The sequence below is a fragment of the Hypanus sabinus genome, chromosome 12, assembly GCF_030144855.1.
Source record: "Hypanus sabinus isolate sHypSab1 chromosome 12, sHypSab1.hap1, whole genome shotgun sequence".
Taxonomy (NCBI): Eukaryota; Metazoa; Chordata; class Chondrichthyes; order Myliobatiformes; family Dasyatidae; genus Hypanus; species Hypanus sabinus.
In genome coordinates this window covers 98,798,013-98,815,777 of record NC_082717.1, presented here as the reverse complement: position 1 = coordinate 98,815,777, position 17,765 = coordinate 98,798,013, and the positions used below count along the sequence as shown (strand labels likewise).

General features: G+C 40.8%; 2 protein-coding genes across 2 annotated transcripts in view; one reads left to right on the top strand and one right to left on the bottom strand.

The window, feature by feature from the left end:
• Nucleotides 1-17,765, bottom strand: part of LOC132403178 (platelet-activating factor receptor-like) — a 38,548-nt gene that overhangs the window by 9,945 nt on the left and 10,838 nt on the right. The window lies entirely within an intron of this gene.
• The window catches only part of kif25 (kinesin family member 25), a 152,684-nt gene that overhangs the window by 128,058 nt on the left and 6,861 nt on the right, over nt 1-17,765 (top strand). Inside the window, exon 9 of the mRNA XM_059985268.1 lies at nt 9,749-9,889. Within this exon, the coding sequence (XP_059841251.1) occupies nt 9,749-9,889 (141 nt within the window). The remainder of the gene's footprint in view (nt 1-9,748; nt 9,890-17,765) is intronic.

Here is a 17,765-nt window from a genome sequence, read left to right as displayed (position 1 = left end):
GACATATAGATAAACCCCAAGGACCATGCCTCCTTGATGTACTCTTCCATGGCCATCATGTCTGGGTGAGAGGGAAAAAAGCTAGCCCCAGGGAGGACTAATACTGGTTAAGTGTGAAGGCAGGGAGGTGCTCTTCTTTTTACTGAAGACCTCAAGAAGATCAGCATACTCAGCCTATGTAGATTCTTCTCAGACAAATCCACATCCCTAGCTGACACAGGAAGGGATTCATGGATCAGAGCTTGAGCTGGACCCGAACAGGAAGACTAGTCATGTCGGTCCTCACTCTTGGAGTGGGTTATGTCAGGATAACCAGGGGAGATCAAGCACCAATGGCAGTTCAGGTGAATCAAACAGATAGAAGTATAGTTGCTTCTTATGGTTGCCTTAGAGCACAGGTTGGAGGCGTTTGGTGGAAATCTGGATCTGGCCCATGCCCAGAGGTCACTGATGTTGATCTTTTTTCTTAATTCCTGAGTCACAACTCCCCATCTTTGAGCCATAGTGATGTCCATGAGATTCCTGGCTGCACTGAAGTTAATAAATGCCTTTTAAGTTCATGAGAATGAGACCCCCACCACAAGGCAGCTGGAAGGGGAAGCCAATTGCAGGAAGAACTGATCTGTCAGGACTCCCCTCACTGCTGATGGGTACCCTCTTTTACTGGACACTTGGGATATGACACCTGAAAATGTCCTGGATCACCACAATAGAGACAGAAACCAGCTCTCTTGCTGCTCTCTTGCACTGATCTCATTCCTCCTGAGATAGGCATGTGTGCCCCACTGGCTTCTCCGTAGACTTGGTGCTGGGTGATGAGAAAGGAGGAGGGGACAGACGGTGAGTGGGAAGCTTGAGACATTCTATTCCTACTCCACTCACTTACGCAGTCATCAACTTGAATAGCAAGATTAATTAAGTCATCCAGCCTGTCCTGCTCATTACAGGCAACAATCTCGTGACAAACCCCTGCATTCAGTCCGCATTGGAAGGTAGTGATGAGGGATGTACCATTCCAACCCATCTCTATTTCAAGTGTGCGGAATTTGACTACAAAGGCCCTCACTGCCCCTCTGCCTTGGAGCAGCTTCCTTACCCCACACTAGAAGGTCATAAACACTGACTCTTGCTGTCCGCAGCAAGTTTGTAGATTGCCACTGTGAGAGCGGAAATTGCAGACACCTGTCTCCGATTTTCCATGGTGAGCTGCTGAACAGTTGTGAGAGATAATGTGTGTTCCTTCAGATGAGGCTGGGCTTGTTGACATGAGACTATGTGCTGCAATGCTTCGGTAACTTCACTCAGAACAGATTCAGTCACCTGTAACTTATCCCCTACCTGACCAATGAATCCCAGGGCCAAGGTCAGCCCTTTACATTGTGTTGGGTTAATTTTTTCCACTCAAGACTTGCAGCCAAATCATTTGAATGTGGCCCAGGTATGGAGAGAGAGACAGAGACATTGCCATGGGTCAGCAGTTCACAGACTTTAATGTGAACTTTGCAGAATTTTAAAGGGAAAGGAAAACAATAAATGGTAGGCCAGCAGGGCTGATAACTAAAACACTCAGGCTGAAGATAAAATGTCAAACCCACAGCTGAGAGCAATATCTAAATGCTGAATGAATGAATGCTGCTTGTTTCCAACATCAGTCAAAATGGTAGTCCTTTTTCTTAGACAAGGATGAAGATAAGCAGGGAGCATAACATTGTTGTGCTTTTGTCCAAGGCTCAACAAGACTATAATGAAAAAAAGGGAGTTAAATACCGTCATAATGAAATAATAATTATCTGGAACGTGCACATTCACAAGCACAACTGCCGAATCTGCTGTGCAGCCCGCCTGTGGGGGCGCATAAACACTGCAGCAGAGTCCATGGTTGTGTTAAGGCTCTTCTGGTTATGCTAACCCTGCCGTGGGAAAATGTTCCTAACTACCTACCTTACTTAGGCCTCTTGTATTTTTATACACATCTTAACAGGTCATCAATCAGCCTTCTTCACTCCACACAAAGCTCCGCTTCTTCCAATCAGTAGATAGGGAATATCTCTGATAGGGTGAGGCTAGGGTTACTGTGGCAATATGTTGCCAATGAAGTTATCTGATTGATCAAGGTTGTGTCAATGAGGAGGGCAAAACTCAGCTTCAGAAGATGTTCGATAAGGTGCCACAGATCCATAAGATAAGGATGCAGAAAGTTGGGGTGATGTATTAGCATGGATAGAGGATTGGTTAACTAATAGAAAACAGAGAGTTGGGATACATGAGTGTTACTCTGGTTGGCAATCTGTGATGAGCAGTGTGCCACAGGGATCAGTGCTGCACCTGCAACTGTTCACAATATACGTTAATGATCTGTAAGAAGGGACTGAGTGTAGTGTACTTAAGTTTGCTGATGATACAAAATTGAGTGGAAGAGCAAATTGTGCATAATTTACGGAGAGTCTGCAGAGAGATATAGGTAGGTTAAATGAGTGGGCAAGGATCTGACAGATGGAGTACAATGTTGATAAATGCGAGGTCATCCACCTTGGAAGGAAAAATGAAAGAGCAGATTTTTATTTAAATGGCAAAAAATCACAGCATGCTACTGTACAGAGGGACTTTGGAGTGCTTGTGCATGAATCTATGGAATTTGAGCAGTGCAGGCTACCTCAGTAAATACATTTAAGGCAAGGTTAGATAGATTTTTGCATATTAAGGGAATTAAGCGTTATGGGGAAAAGGCAGATAGGTGGAGATGATTCCATGAGTAGATCAGCCCTTATCTTATTGAATGATGGAGAGGCTCAATGAGCCAGATGGCTTGCTGCTGCTCCTATTTCGCATGTTCTTATGAGTTACCATTTTTTTTATGGATAATGTGATAGCAGAACTGGCTGCCTCTGAATCAACAGAAAAACCTTGAATTGTTGAGTTTGATATTGAGTACTGGTGGTTATGATGTTCACAGATGGAAAAAGGTTGTTGTTCCTCAAGTTTACTTTGAACCTCATCAGAACATTGCAGAAGGCCACAAACAGGTAGACTAGAAGGAGAGTGGTGGCAGAGAAGTAAGTCACTGGTACGTGGGTGTTTGGGATCACCCCTGCAGACTTGAGCACATGTCACCCAATCTGTGTTGGTTTTCTCCAATGCAGAAGAGATCACATCATGAGACCTGAATAAAATACACTAGATTGGAAATATAAACAAGAGAACAAATAAGTGGGTTGCCGAAGGGCTTCGGCCTGAAACATCAACTATGCTTTTTTCCATAGATGCTGCCTGGCTTGCTGAGTTCCTCCAGCATTTTGTATGTGTTGTGTAGATTAGAAGTACAATTAACTGTACCCTGAAATAAAGGTTGGTAGAGTTGTGGATAGTGTGAAGACTTGTAGGTTGCAATGGCACATTCTACAATCTCTGGACTCTCTTTCAAAGACTCTAAATCATGTTCTCAGTATTTTTATTTATTTAATTTTTTATTAGTATTACTAGTATTTTTTGTATTTGCACAGATTGGTGCTGAATTTCAAGGAAAGGAATTTGTAGAATGCTTTCAAGATGGCTTTTTAGAGCAGCTTGTGGTTGAGCCGACTAGGAAAAGGCAATTTTAGATTAGGTATTATGGAATGTACTTGATTTGATTAGGGAGCTTAAGGTAAAGGAATCTTTAGGAGGCAGTGATTATAGTATGATAGAATGCACCCTGCAGTTTGAGATGAAAAAGGTAAAATCAGATGTATCAGTGGAATAAAGGGAATTACAGAGGCATGAAAGAGAAGCTGGCCAAATACGTTTTGCAGACAATACAAAGATAGATGGAGGGGCAGGTGGTGTTGAGGGAGTAGGGAATCTGCAGGACTTGGAGAGATTAGGAGAATGGACAAAGTGGCAGATGGAATACAGTGTAAGTAAGTGTATGGTCATGCACTTTGGTAAAAGGAATAAAGACATAGACTATTTTTCTAAATGGAGAGTAAATTCAGAAATCAGACATGCAAAAGGACTTGGGAGTCCTCATTCAGTATTCCTTAAAGGTTAACTTACAGGTTTGCAGGTTAATTCAATAGTAAGGAAGGCAAATATAGTGTCAGCATACATTTCACGAGGACTAGAATATAAAAGCAAGGATGTAATGCTGAGGCTTTATAAGGCATTGGTCAGACTGCACATGGAATATTGTAAGCAATTTTGGACCCCTTATGTGGCTGGAGAATCTAGGATCTTTAGAATCTTTGGAATTCTGTACACTGGAGGTTTTTAAAGTCTGAATTATTTATTTCCTTCAAAATAGAGATTGACAGCATTTGAAGTAATAAGAAAATCAAGGGATGTGTGGGTTCATACGGGAAGATGGAGCTGTAGTAGGAGATTCAGCCAATATCTTGATGAGCAGTTAATCAGATTCGGAGAGCCACATGGTGACACCTGCTCCGAATACTTTCATAAGATTTAGGAGCAGAATTGGCCCATACTCCTCATCAAGTCTGCTCCGCCATTCAATCATGGGCTGATCCAATTGTTCCAGTCATCCCCACTCCCCTGCCTTCTCCCTATACCCTTTGATGCCCTAGATAATCAAGAACCTATCTATCTCTGCCTTCAATACACCCAGTGACTTGGTCTCCACAGCTGCTCGTGGCAACAAATTCCACACATTTACCACCCTCTGACATCTCTATTCTAAATAGACGTCCTTCAATCCTGAAGACGTGCCCTCTTGTCCTAGACTCCCCTACCATGGGAAATAACCTTGCCATATCTAATCTGTTCAGGCCTTTTAACATTCGGAATGTTTCTATGAGATTCCCCCTCCCCCCATTCTCCTGAATTCCAGGGAATACAGCCCAAGAGCTGCCAGACATTCCTCATACAGTAACCCTTTCATTCCCAGAAACATTTTCAGAATCTTCTCTGAACCCTCTCCAATGTCAGTATATTCTTTCTCAAATAAGGAGCCAACAACTACACACACTACTCCATGTGTGGTCTCACGAGTGTCTTACAGAGCCTCAACATCACATCCCTGCTCTTATATTCTATACTTCTAGAAATGAATGCCAACATTGCATTCGCCTTCTTCACCACTGACTCAACCTGGAGGTTAAACTTTAGAGTATCCTGCACGAGGACTCCCAAGTCCCTTTGCATCTCTGCACTTTGAATTCTCTCCCCATCTAAATTATAGTCTGCCTGTTTATTTCTTCCACAAAAGTTCATGACCATACACTCTCCAACATAGTTTTTCATTTGCCACTTCTTAGCTCATTCCCCTAAACTATCTAAGACTCTCTGCAGGCTCTCTGTTTCCTCACCACTACCTGCTCTTCCACCTATCTTTGTAACATCGGCAAATTTAGCCACAAATCCATTAATCCCATAGTCCAAATCATTGATATACATCATCAAAAGCAGCGGTCCCAACACCGACCCCTGTGGAACTCAACTGGTAACCGGCAGCCAGCCAGAATATGATCCCTATATTCCAACTCTCTGTTTTCTGCTGAAGAGCCAATGCTCCACCCATTTCCCTGTAATTCCATAGGTTCTTACCTTGATAAGCAGCCTCATGTGCAGCACCTTGTCAAAGGCCTTCTGACAATCCAAGTACACCATATCCACTGCATCTCCTTTGTCTACACTGCTATAAATTTCCTCAAAATACTGTAATAGGTTAGTCAGGCAGGATTTTCCTTTCAGGAAACCATGCTCACTTTGGCCTATCTTGTCATGTGTCTCCAGGTACTCTGTAACATCCCTAACAATTAATTACAACACCTTCCCAACCACTGATGTCAGCTAACAGGTCTATAGTTTTCTTTCTGCTGCCTTTCACCCTTCTTAAATAGCGGAGTAACACTTGTAATTTTTCAGACATTGGGTACAATGCCAGAATCTATAGATTCTTGAAAGATCATTATTAATGCCTCCGCAATCTCTCCCACTACTTCCTTCAGAACTTGAGGGTGCATTCCATGAGGTCGAGGAGATTTATCCATCCTCAGACTATTATGCTTCCTGAGCATTTTTCCAGTCATAATTTTCACTGCACTTACTTCACTTCCCTGACACTCTTGAATGTCCAGTATACTGCAAATGTCTTCCACTGTGAAGATTGATGCAAAATACCCATTCAGTTTCTCTGCCATCTTTGCATCTCTCATTACAACATCTCCACCGTCGTTTTCTATTGGTCCTATATCTACCATCGACTCTTTTTTACCCTATCGAACTTAAAAAAGCTTTTAGTAGCTGCTTTGATATTAGTCGCCAGCTTCCTTTCATAGTTCATCTTTTCCTTCCTAATGACCTTCTTAGTTTCCTTCTGCAAGTTTTTAAAAGTTTCCCAATCCTCTATCTTCCCACTGGCTTTGGCTTCCTTGTATGCCCTCTCTTTTCCTTTTACGGTAGCTTCCTTCTTTCATTTGAAAATTTCTTCTTATTTGGAATATATCTGTCTTGCACTTCCCTCATTTTTTGCAGAAATTCCAGCAATTGCTGCTCTGCTGTCCTTCCTGCTAGTGTCCAGTCAACTTTGGCCAGTTCCCCTCTCATGCCATTGTAATTTCCTTTATTCCACTGAAATACTGACACATTGGAATTTAGTTTCTCCTTCTTAAATTTGAAAGTGAACTCGATCATATTGTGATCACAGTTCCCGAAAGGCTCCTTAATCTTACGCTGTCTTATTACCCCCGGATCATTTATCAACACCCAATCCAGCACAGCCAGTCCCCTAGTGAGCTCAACAACAAGCTGTTCTAAAAAGCCATCCCTTAGACATTCTACCAATTCTCTCTCTTGAGGTCCAGTACTGATCTAGTTTTCCCAATCCATTTTCATGTTAGAATACCCGATTATCATGACTTTGCCCTTCTGTCATGCCTTTTCTATCTCCTGCTATAATTTGTAATCCACATCCGGCTGCTGTTTGGAGGCCTGTATACTGATGTCTGTATCTGGGCTACCAATCTTTCATCCTATCTCATCTGGTCTGCATGACGCAGAAAGCTCAACAATGTGTTTGATTTTTATCTGCATACTTTGTTCAGCAGAGGTTAGATATAAGCAATAAATTGCAGGCCAGCATTGACAGAAAGATTACAGAATGAAGCTTTTTATTCTACATTAGTTGAATCCAGCTAACATTTTGCTCAAGTATAAAGAGCAGAAGAGTGAGTACAACAGTTTTATAAGGAAAGGGCAAGGAGGGAGAATTCTGATACCCACTTTTCTTTTTGCTATACTGTAAGTTCTCTTTGCCTTCCTAGCATTATATTTCTTTGCATTCAGTCATGGTTGCTGTCAAGTTGCATGGTGTGGTTGCTGTACCAGTTTTGTTTCTTCCTGCAGAGTAAAGTCAAAATTTTGCAAACAGCTCTTATCTCTAACTTTTGTCAGAATGCCTAATTTTTTTTTTACATTCGCACTTCCCTTCACACAAATGGTTAGTACATACTTGCAAATGGCTAGTACATACTAAGAAAGATGTTACTGGGAACATATTTACTGGCTAGAGCACTTCTCCCATTTCTGAGGAGAGTGATTCACTTTCCTACTGCAATATTTTTTAAGAAGAATTCAAGAATAGTTAACCGACTTCATCTTCTGGCGAAGTCCACACACAAGCTGCACATGACGGAAAATAATCTTTTACTATTAATGTAACAGTACAGAGTTCTGTAAATGTCTGGAACTACATGGATCTTCGATCATTTCTGTCTGTCATCATTTTGGATCAGTTTATTTTCTATTGGCCTGCTGATTATGCCCCACAGCCCTACTGTTACAACAGATTGCCTTTGTTCTACCCTTCCCTCTCACATTATCTGCTACTTTTAAACCCATCCGGTTTCCTGTCTTTCCCAGTTCTGATGAAGAGTCTAGGATCTGAAACCTTAACTCTTTCTTCATATACAATCCTGAAATTTGTTTTCTTGCATGCATACAAAATGTTGCCCAAGTGTTTCTAGTATCTTCTGTTTTGAATTCCGACTCTCAGCTACTGCATCTTTTATTTTTAATTTCCATTTACTGGATCTCCGAGCACTGTTCTGAGGAAACATTGTGCATGTGCATCTAGTCTCATTGGCGGAGAAATTTGACATCCCTAATTGAAATATTGATGTTGCAAGTATTTTTTTCAGTTCTTTAAACTCCTCCCCACAATTTTATCAGCAGGCAATGCTGCAAAAGTACTTTTCAGTAAATTTTGTCATCTGTTATAGCACACACAGTTACCACAATGGCATAAATTTTTCCTCAGTATGGGATCCAGGATTAGTAAATTCAGTCTGCAAGAAAATTTACCCTATTTGTCCTTGAAGTGAGAGTTTCTCATGCAGCATTGTCATCCTCTAGATTTTATGTTAATCTCAGAGGAAAAAAGTGGTTTTCAATGAATCATCTCTTCTGGAAACAAAGTTCAAAATAAGATCATTATCATCGCACATATATATCATTGTATACTATTCTGGGATTCATTTTCTTCACAATCAATACAAAGAAGCACAATAGAATCAATGGAAATCTACACTGATTTTATTGTGTTTCTTTGTATTGCTGAATACAAGAAATATTAATGTCACTGCTTTGTACAAGAAACAGAAAAATTGCTTTGTCTGTGATTATATGAGTGTGGGATACTTCCATTTCACATTGAGAGATTTCCTTCAAAATTAATGAAACAATTAGTCATTTGAGAAGCTGCACCAAACAGGGAATTGATAGATGTCCAGTCCTTAAGTGCAATTATGAAGGAAGTGTGGCAACAGCTCTACTTCCTTAGAAATTATAAAGTCTAAAACTTTGACAAACTTCTATAGATGTGCGGTGGAGAGTATATTGACTGGTTGCATCATGGCCTGGTATGGAAACACCAATAGCCTTCAAAAGAACATCCTACAAAATGTAGTGGATATGGCCCAGTCCATCATGGGTAAAGCCCTTCCCACCATTGAACGGATCTACATAGATGCTGTTGCAGGAAAGGACACCCCTCCACCAGGCCATGCTGTCTTCTCACTGCTTCCATCAGGAAGCAGATACAGGAGCATCATGACCCACACCACCAGGTTCAGGAACAATTATTAGCCCTAATCCATCAGTCTCTTGAACTAGAGAAGATAACTTCATTTGCCCTATCACTGAACTGTTCCACCACATACTGAGTCCACCACAAAGGACTTTCAAGGACTCTTCATCTCATGTTCTCTGTATTTATTTATTTATTATTGTTATTAATATTATTTTCTTTTGTATTTGCACAGTATGTTGTCTTTTGCACGTTGGTTGTTTGTCTTGTTGGGTGCGACCTTTCATTGTTTCTATTGTGTTTCTTGAATTTACTGTGTGTGCATGCAAGAGAACAAATCTCAGGGTTGTATATGGTGATATATTTGACAATAAAAATTTACTTTGAACTTCGAAATATCTTGAATACATGGAAGAGTGATCCTCTCCGCAGTCCTTGCATTCCTTTATAGAGTCTTGTAGTCAGATTCAGATGCATTGCAATTGCCAGGAACGCAGCTGGTCAGCACACATCAGTGGTGTTCCTGTAAAAATTGGTTAAAATGGGCAGGGAGTGGGCTTGCTCACCTCAATCTTCTCAGGACGTGGAGACATTGTTGGTACTTCTTGACTAAAGAGGGGAGGCTGGTTTCTGTGGTGTGAAGAGCTGTGTCCACTACTAATTTATTCATAATTAAGCAAATAAATAATGTAAAGCTCATTCTGACTAACGCTGTTCCTCATCCTTCAGGGGGTGGTGCAAAATTGTTGGTGATGGTATGTGTCTCACCTGGACAAAAATATATTACAGAATCTTTGCAGTCTTTAGGATTTGGTTACCGAGCTCGGCAGGTACAGAAGGGTCATGCAAGGAAGATTCCAGCACGCCAAGGTAAATGCATATTCTTTAATTTTGTATTGGTATGAAACACAGTCCTGGAAAACTTTTCTTAGCAACTGATAAATTGCTGGAGGAACTCAGCAGAACATCAGTAAAGAGATGATTGACATTTCATGTTGAGACCCTGCATCAGGAGTCACTCTTAAGTGGCTTCAAGATTTCCTTTCTTGGTTTTCTTTGCAAAACAATTATTCAGCTCAGTAGTTCACTCAGTGGCCACTTTATTGGGTACAGCTGTACACCTGCTTGTTAATGCAAAAATCTAATCAACCAATCATATGTCAGCAACTCAATGCATAAAAGCATGCAGACATGGTCAAAACCAAATGTCAGAATGAGGAAGAAGTGTGATCTAAGTGACTTTGACCATGGAATAATAGCTCGTGCCAGATGGTAGTAATCTGAGTATCTGAGAAACTGCTGATCTCCTGGTGTTTTCACACACAATAGTCTCTAGAGTTTACAGAGAATGCCACACAAACAAACAAACATCCAGTGAGAGTTAGTTCTGTAGGTGAAAATACCTTGTTAATGAGAGAGTTCAGAGGAGAATGGCCAGGTGCATTCAAGATGACAGGAAAGCAACAGTAACTCAAATACCGTATTAGAACAATGATGTGCCAAAGAGCATCTCTGAATGCACAACACACCGAACCTTGAGTGGATGGGCTACAACAGAAGAAGACCACAAACATACTCCTGTACCTAATAAAGTGGCCACTGACTGTAGAATCAGAGAGTGGTTGCTGTGGACAGGAAGGCATGTCTAGACAGTTCTATGTAAGAGCAATTTCATTAGTCCCTCATAACCACCCTCTTTCAAAGTATGAAATTCTTCCTTTCCTCCTAATTTCGATGAACTTAGCATATACTCCCCAGATCTTGTAGCTCCTCTTGCCATTCTTCCTGCTGGAATGAAACCACATTTCTGCTTCATGATCCTTTTCCTTGGAATTTTCCTTTGATATTTTCCTTAGTTGGAGGCAACAAGTACTTTGATCTTCAGACAATGTAACTAGTGGAGGACATGCGCAACAGGAAGTATCTTCTCAGCATCCATCTTGTTGATTCTCCAAAGAACCTTACAAGTCTCAATCATCTTTTATTCTTCTAAACCCAAAAGACCAATTTTACTCAATTTTGTTATTGGAGTAGCCCATAATGCCACAATTTACCCTGCCAGTTATAGGGTGAGCTGCTGAAAAAATGTCCTAGTCATAGAGCGTGAAAGCAAGCTGTTCAGCCCAGCATGTCCATGTCCCTATTTGACCCATATTCCGCTAAACCTTTCCTATCCATATATCTATCTTTTAAATGCTATTTAAATTTAAATTATAAAAGAATCATACAGCATAAGATTAGGCCTTTCAGCCCAAACTGTTGTGCCAGACCAACTAAATTAGAAATCAAATGGCCAACTAATCTAATTCCCTCTGTCTGTATCCTTCCATTTCCTCTGTTTTTTGTGCCTATTGAAATGTCTCTTAGAGGTCTCCAATGTATCTGCCTCTACTACTATCACCCCAGGCAATACATTCCAGGCACCCACCACATTGTGTGTAAAAAAAAAACTTGACCCTCACATCTCCTTTGAAATTACCCCCTCCCACCTTGAATGCATTCTCTCTGGTTTTAGACATTTCAACCCAGGGAAAAAGATATTGTCTGTCTACTCTATCTATGCCTGTCATAAATTATAAACCTCTATCAGATCTCTCCTTAGCCTTTAGCATGCCGGAAAAAAAACAACCCAAGTTTGTCCAATCTCTTGTTATAGCACATGCCCTGTAATCCAGGCAACATCCTGGTAAACTTCTTCTGCTCTCCCTCCAAAGCCTCAACATGCTCCCCATAATGGGGTGACCAAACTGTATGCAATATTCCAGATGCAGCCTAACTAGAGTTTTATAAAGCTGCGACATAACTTCCTGGCTTCGAAACTCAATGTCTAGACCAATAAAGGCAAGCATGTCATACACCTTCTTAAGCACTCTATCAACCTGTGTAGCCACTTTCAAGGAGCTATAAACTTGGACCTCAAGATCCCTCAGCTCCTTAACGCTATTTAAAGTCTTGCTCTTAATAGTATACTGTCTCTTGATGTTTGACCTACCAAGGTACAACACTTCACAGTTGACCAGATTAAGCTCCATCTGCCATTTTTCTGCATATATTGCAAGCGATCTATATTCCGCTTCATTCTTTCTCAGTCATCTACACTATCTACAACACCACCAATTCTACAACACCTGCAAATTTACTAACTCCCCCCACCATCTATATTTTATCTAGGTCATTTATATACATCACAAACAGCAGAGCCCTTAGACAGATCCCTGCAGAACACCACTAATGACAGACGTCCAGCTAGAATAAATCCCTTCAACCAACACCCTCTGTCTTCTATGGGCAAGCCAGTTCTAAATCCAAATGGCCAATTCACCATTGATCTCATGCTTCTTAATCTTCTGGATGAGCCTCCCATGACAGACCTTTACAAACGCTTACTAAAATCCATGTGTATAATATCCACAGCTCAACCTTCATCAATCACCCTCGTCGCCGAGTTAGTAAGACACAACTTTTTCCACATAAAGCCATGCAAGTTCTCGCTTTTTAGGCCATGGTTTTCCAAATGCTCATAAATCTTTTCACTAAAATTTCTCTCCAATAACTTCCTAACCACTGATGTGAGACTCACTGTTATATTATTTTCAAAATTATCTCTGGTTCCCTTCTTGAATAATAGACCAACATTAGCTACTTAGCAATCCTCTGGAACCTCACCTGTGGCTAGAGAGGATGCAAAGATATTGGTTGAGGCTTCAGCAGTTTCTTCACTGGCCTCTCTCAATAACCGAAGGTACATCCCAATAGGTCCTGAGTATTTGTCTACTTTAACGTTCTTTAAGAGACCCAACACTACCCCCTCCTTTACTTTGAAATGCCCTACAATATTAATACTCTTGGCACTGATCCCCCTTTCCTCTATGTCCTTCTTGGTAAATATGAAGTAACACTCATTAAGGACCTCACCTACATCCTCTGCATCTAAGCACATGTTCCCCTCTTTATCCTTCAGTGGTCCTACCTTCACCCTAGTTATCCTCTTGCTTTTGATGCAGGTATAGAATCCCTTGGGGTTCTCTTTAATCCTACTTGCCAAGGACTTTTCATGGCCTCTCCGGGCTTTCCTAATTCTTTTCTTGTGTTTTTTTTCTGGCTCCTTTACAGTCCTCAAGGACTCTGTTTGATTCTTCCTTTTAAGATTTACATACTTCTTTTTCTTCTTGACTAAATTCATCACCTCTCTTGACATCCAAGGTTCTCTTACCTTGCCATCCATGGCCTTCCTTCTGAATGGAACATACCTGTTCTTTGCTCTTGTGCAGTTGGTCCTTAAACACCTTCCACATGTCAGATATGGATTTGCTCCAAAACAACTGCCCTCAATTAGCTCTCTCTAGTTCCTGCCTAATGCTCTTGTAATTTGCCCTGATCCAGTTTAACACTCCCTCCCATTGTCCATATTTACCCTTATCTATAGCTCCCTTAAAATTTCGGGAGCTGTGTCATAGTTCTCTAACTACTCAGCCACTGAAAGGTCACTCACCTGGCTGTGCTCATACCCAATACCAGATCCAGTTAGACTATCTACATATTGATTTAAGAAACCCTCCTGGATGCACCTAACACATTCTGCCCCATCTAAACCTCTTACATCTTCTGGTAGTCATTCAGCCACTGACTCAGGGTGTGGAATTTTGGTAAAGCAAATGGGGAGCAGTTTCAGGTTTTATGTAATGAATGTCTGTCAGGGCTGAATGTTGAGGATGATGTGGATTTCTGCAATGAAAGGTTATGTCACATTATTCATCAAACTGCGGTGGAAGTAATTCCTTTTAAAAAGGGCATTAATAGGAGAAAGGCTGTACCATGGTGGACTGAGGAGTGTGCAGAGGCAATTGGGGAGAGAAATAAGGCGTTTAGGAAAGTTAAGAAGTGTCAGTCTCCGAGTGACCTTATTCAGTGTAAAAGAGCAGAAGCTGTGGTGAGGAAAGTAGTGAAAGTTGCGAAAAATTGTGATAGGATACTAAATTTGGAGAACTTGGGGAATGATTAAAATATGGGGGTGGGGGTGGAATTCATAGGGCTAAGGACATTCCAGTATTGATTAAAGAAGGTAATATGAAATAGAGAAGGTTGAGTTGGCGGCTCGGTCATTTGCTGCAATTTATAATCAAGATAGTTTAAGTGAAGAGGCTAAACAATGTAGGGCTAAGCTTCTAAGTGAATACCCTGATGTGTTGGAAGCTAGCTATAGCAATCATAGTATTAGTAACGTAGAGTTTTCTTTGTGTGAATTTCAGAAAACTGTTAATAGTACAGGTCAAGCTGCTTCAGGAAACGAAAGGAAATATGTTATTGTATGTTCAAACATATGACTGATGTCTCTCTTGGGATGATATTAAAATTTTTGGATCATATTTGGAGTTTAGACCATCTTCTCTCCTCATGGAAAATGGCAGAGGAAGTGCCTGTTCTAAAACCTAAACCCCCACCTGCATTGGATCTTCTAGCTGTGACCAATAATGTCCCATTTGTGTAAACTTATGGAATGTATGGTAATAGAGTGGTTGAGTTATACTTTGGAATACAGAGGTGATAAAGCATTTTATCAGAGCAGATTTCAGAAGAGTAGAATGACACTGGATTCAGTTTTACGTTTGGAAGATGACATCAGAAACACACAGGTAAATAAAGAAATTGTAACAGCAGTACGTTTTAATATAGAAAAAAACATATGTTATGGAGGAAAGTTTTTTGATTAAATTATGGAAATTAGGAGTGAGGAAGGCTATATAATTCTTCAGGTTTTTTATTGGGACAGTCTTCAGATAAGGGTAGGTAAGGTACATTCGAGCTTCTATGAGATAGAGAATGGGAACCCACAAGGCAGTATTTGTAGCCCTCTGTTATTTAATATTACTTAGAGATGAGCAGGCAGGGTTCAGGAAAGAGAGATCATGCATTGACCAGATAGCTACACTTAGAGTCATTGTGGAGCAGACAATAGAATGGCAAACTCCACTATATGTGTGTTTTATTGATTTTGAGAAGGCATTTGACACATTGAAAGTCATGTTGGAGTATCTTACGACACTATGGTGTACTGGAAGAGATGGTGAATATCATCAAGCAGCTTTATGATGGCTTCTCATGCAGGGTCATCCACGATGGGAGACTGTCCGAAGAGTTCCTGGTCACTACTGGAGTCAGACAGGGATGCCTGCTGTTGCCTCTACTTCTTCTTATGGTACTCGACTGGGCTACAAGAACAGCCTAGGCTGGCTCAGAGAGAGGCATCCAGTGGATGTTAACAGGGAAATTGGAAGACCTGGCATTTGCAGATGATCTCGCTCTTCTCTCACACCGGCTTCAAGATACGCAGAAGAAAGTAGATTCCTTGGGAGAGACCTCACAGCGAGTAGGCCTTAAGATCAGTCAGGAGAAGACCAAAGTTCTACGCATTAATAACAAACAAGAGGAGCCATTACGGATTGAAGGACAAATAGTTGAAGATGTAGACAAATTCACCTACCTCGGAAGCAAAATCAGTAAATCAGGAGGTACAGATGAGGACATCAGAGCAAGGAACAGAAAAGCCCAACGTGCCTTCACAACCTTGCGACCTGTTTGGAGATCTACGGCCATCTCTGTCAAAACTAAGCTTCATACATTCAGCTTCAATGTGAAAGCCATCCTGCTATATGGATCCAAAACATGGAGAATCACTAACACCAGCTGCAACAAGATCCAGACCTTTCTCAACAAATGTCTCCGGCAGATCCTCCACCTCAAGTGATACAACAGAGTGTCAAACCTAGACCTATGGAAGAGAGCAAACCAAGAGTTCATTGTATTCCAGATAAGGAGGAGGAAGTGGAGATGGGTTGGCCACACCTTGAGGAAGAGCCAGTCGAATGTCACTCGATGATCACTCAAATGGAATCCACAAGGGAAGAGAAGAAGACGTCACCCAAAGCAAACCTGGAGGAGTAGGCTTTTGGATGAACTGAAAGCCGCCGGCCAAACTTGGGAGACTGCAAAAACATCTGCTAGAGATCGCAGAAAGTGGAGGACTTTTGTTGAGACCCTATGCTCCATAAGGAGCGAAAAGGAGTAAAAAAAAGTTATTTAATATTATGATTAATGATACTTTCTCTGAGATAGGTACTGGGGTTGGTAACTTTTGGCAGATGATGGTGCCTTATGGATCAGAGGTAGAAATTTCAATTAAACTATGTAGGATGCAATTAGTGGTTAATAAGGTTGAACTGAGGGGTTTTAAGCTTTCTGTAGCTGAAACACAAGTTGTATGTTTTACAAAGAGGATCAATTGACCTGCACTTCATTTTAAGTTAGATAGTCAGACTCTGGAAGAAGTGTCATTGGTAAGGTTTCTGGGCATGTGGCTGGATAATAAGCTGACATGGAAGCATCATATCAGTAAGATAATTGAAAAATGTAAAGGGACACTAAATATCCCTAAGGTGTCTACATGTGTATTCCTGGAGTGCTGTTGACCAATCATATTTGTTTAATTAGATCTGTATTTGATTGTGGTTGTGTGCCTTATGGATCAGCTTCAGTTTTACCTTTAAAATGTTTGGATGTGATACAAGCTTTAAGACTGTGTTGTGTGCAGTAAGGTTGTCTCCTGTTTTGGATTTACTGGTTGAACTGGGACAATTACCCTTACTGTTGTGGAGTTTGAAGTTGATGTTAACATACTGGATTAAATTGAGGGGCAGAGGAATGATCACCCTGTTATAAGTGTGTTGGAAGACTGTTGGGACATCACAAGAAGAATGTTTTTAGTTTTCGGTGGCTATGTTCCCCACCATGTTTTTTTCCCGATGTCTTAAGTTGATTTTAGGTTCCATGATTTAATGAAGTCCAAGGATTCTGATATTTCTGAGAGTCTGTTGGTTCATCAATATGTTAAAGAAAATTATTGTGATATGTTAATAATTTTTATTGATGGATGAAAAGATAATTTAACAGAAAATATCAGTGTGGCTGTTTATGTGCCTGAACTACAGGTAACAATAAAGAAACATCTTACAAACCACTTATCAGCATATATTGCAGAGCTGGTTGTCGTCATTTCAGGCTTACAGTGGGTGGAGGAATACTGTCCTTGCAAAGTTATAATTTGTTCAGGTTCTTCTTCAGTTTTAAGTAGTCATAAAATAAGTCATTCCAGCAGTAGACCAGATTTACTGCTGGAAGTTCTTCAAACTTTATTTCACATTTAAAGTATTGGTGCTCATGTCAGCTTCTTATGGGTCCCTGCACATAGAGGTGTTGAGGGGAATGAGTGGGTTGAATTTTTGGCAAAAAAAAATGTTACAAGTTCATTTCTAGATATAGAGCTTCCATTCAGCAAATCGGAAGCTAAGGGGTTGGTGGGGCTAAGAATTAGGGAATTATGCAAGACACAAGCGGAGATGCGTGGAAGTGAGATGAGACAAATGTCACAACCACATATTTGGCAGTGCAGTAGATACAGCAATTGCTCTTGTAAATTTGCATGTGTCAGCTAATTATTATTTAATCGTGATAGTATTTAACTCCATACTTGTCGTCATAGTGCTTGTCGAGACTTGGACAGAGCACAGCTACACTTTGCTGGCTGAATGCTTTTGGCCTTCCCTGAGAAATTCGACTTTTGAGTCAATTGACTCTGAAGGCTGGTGGTATTCGTTTAATATTTAGATTTTCTTTTCAGCCGCAGTCTAGGCTTAGTTTCCCATTTGAGAGTTTTAGTTAACGGCGCTATTTGGCCTAGCATTTATTGTTT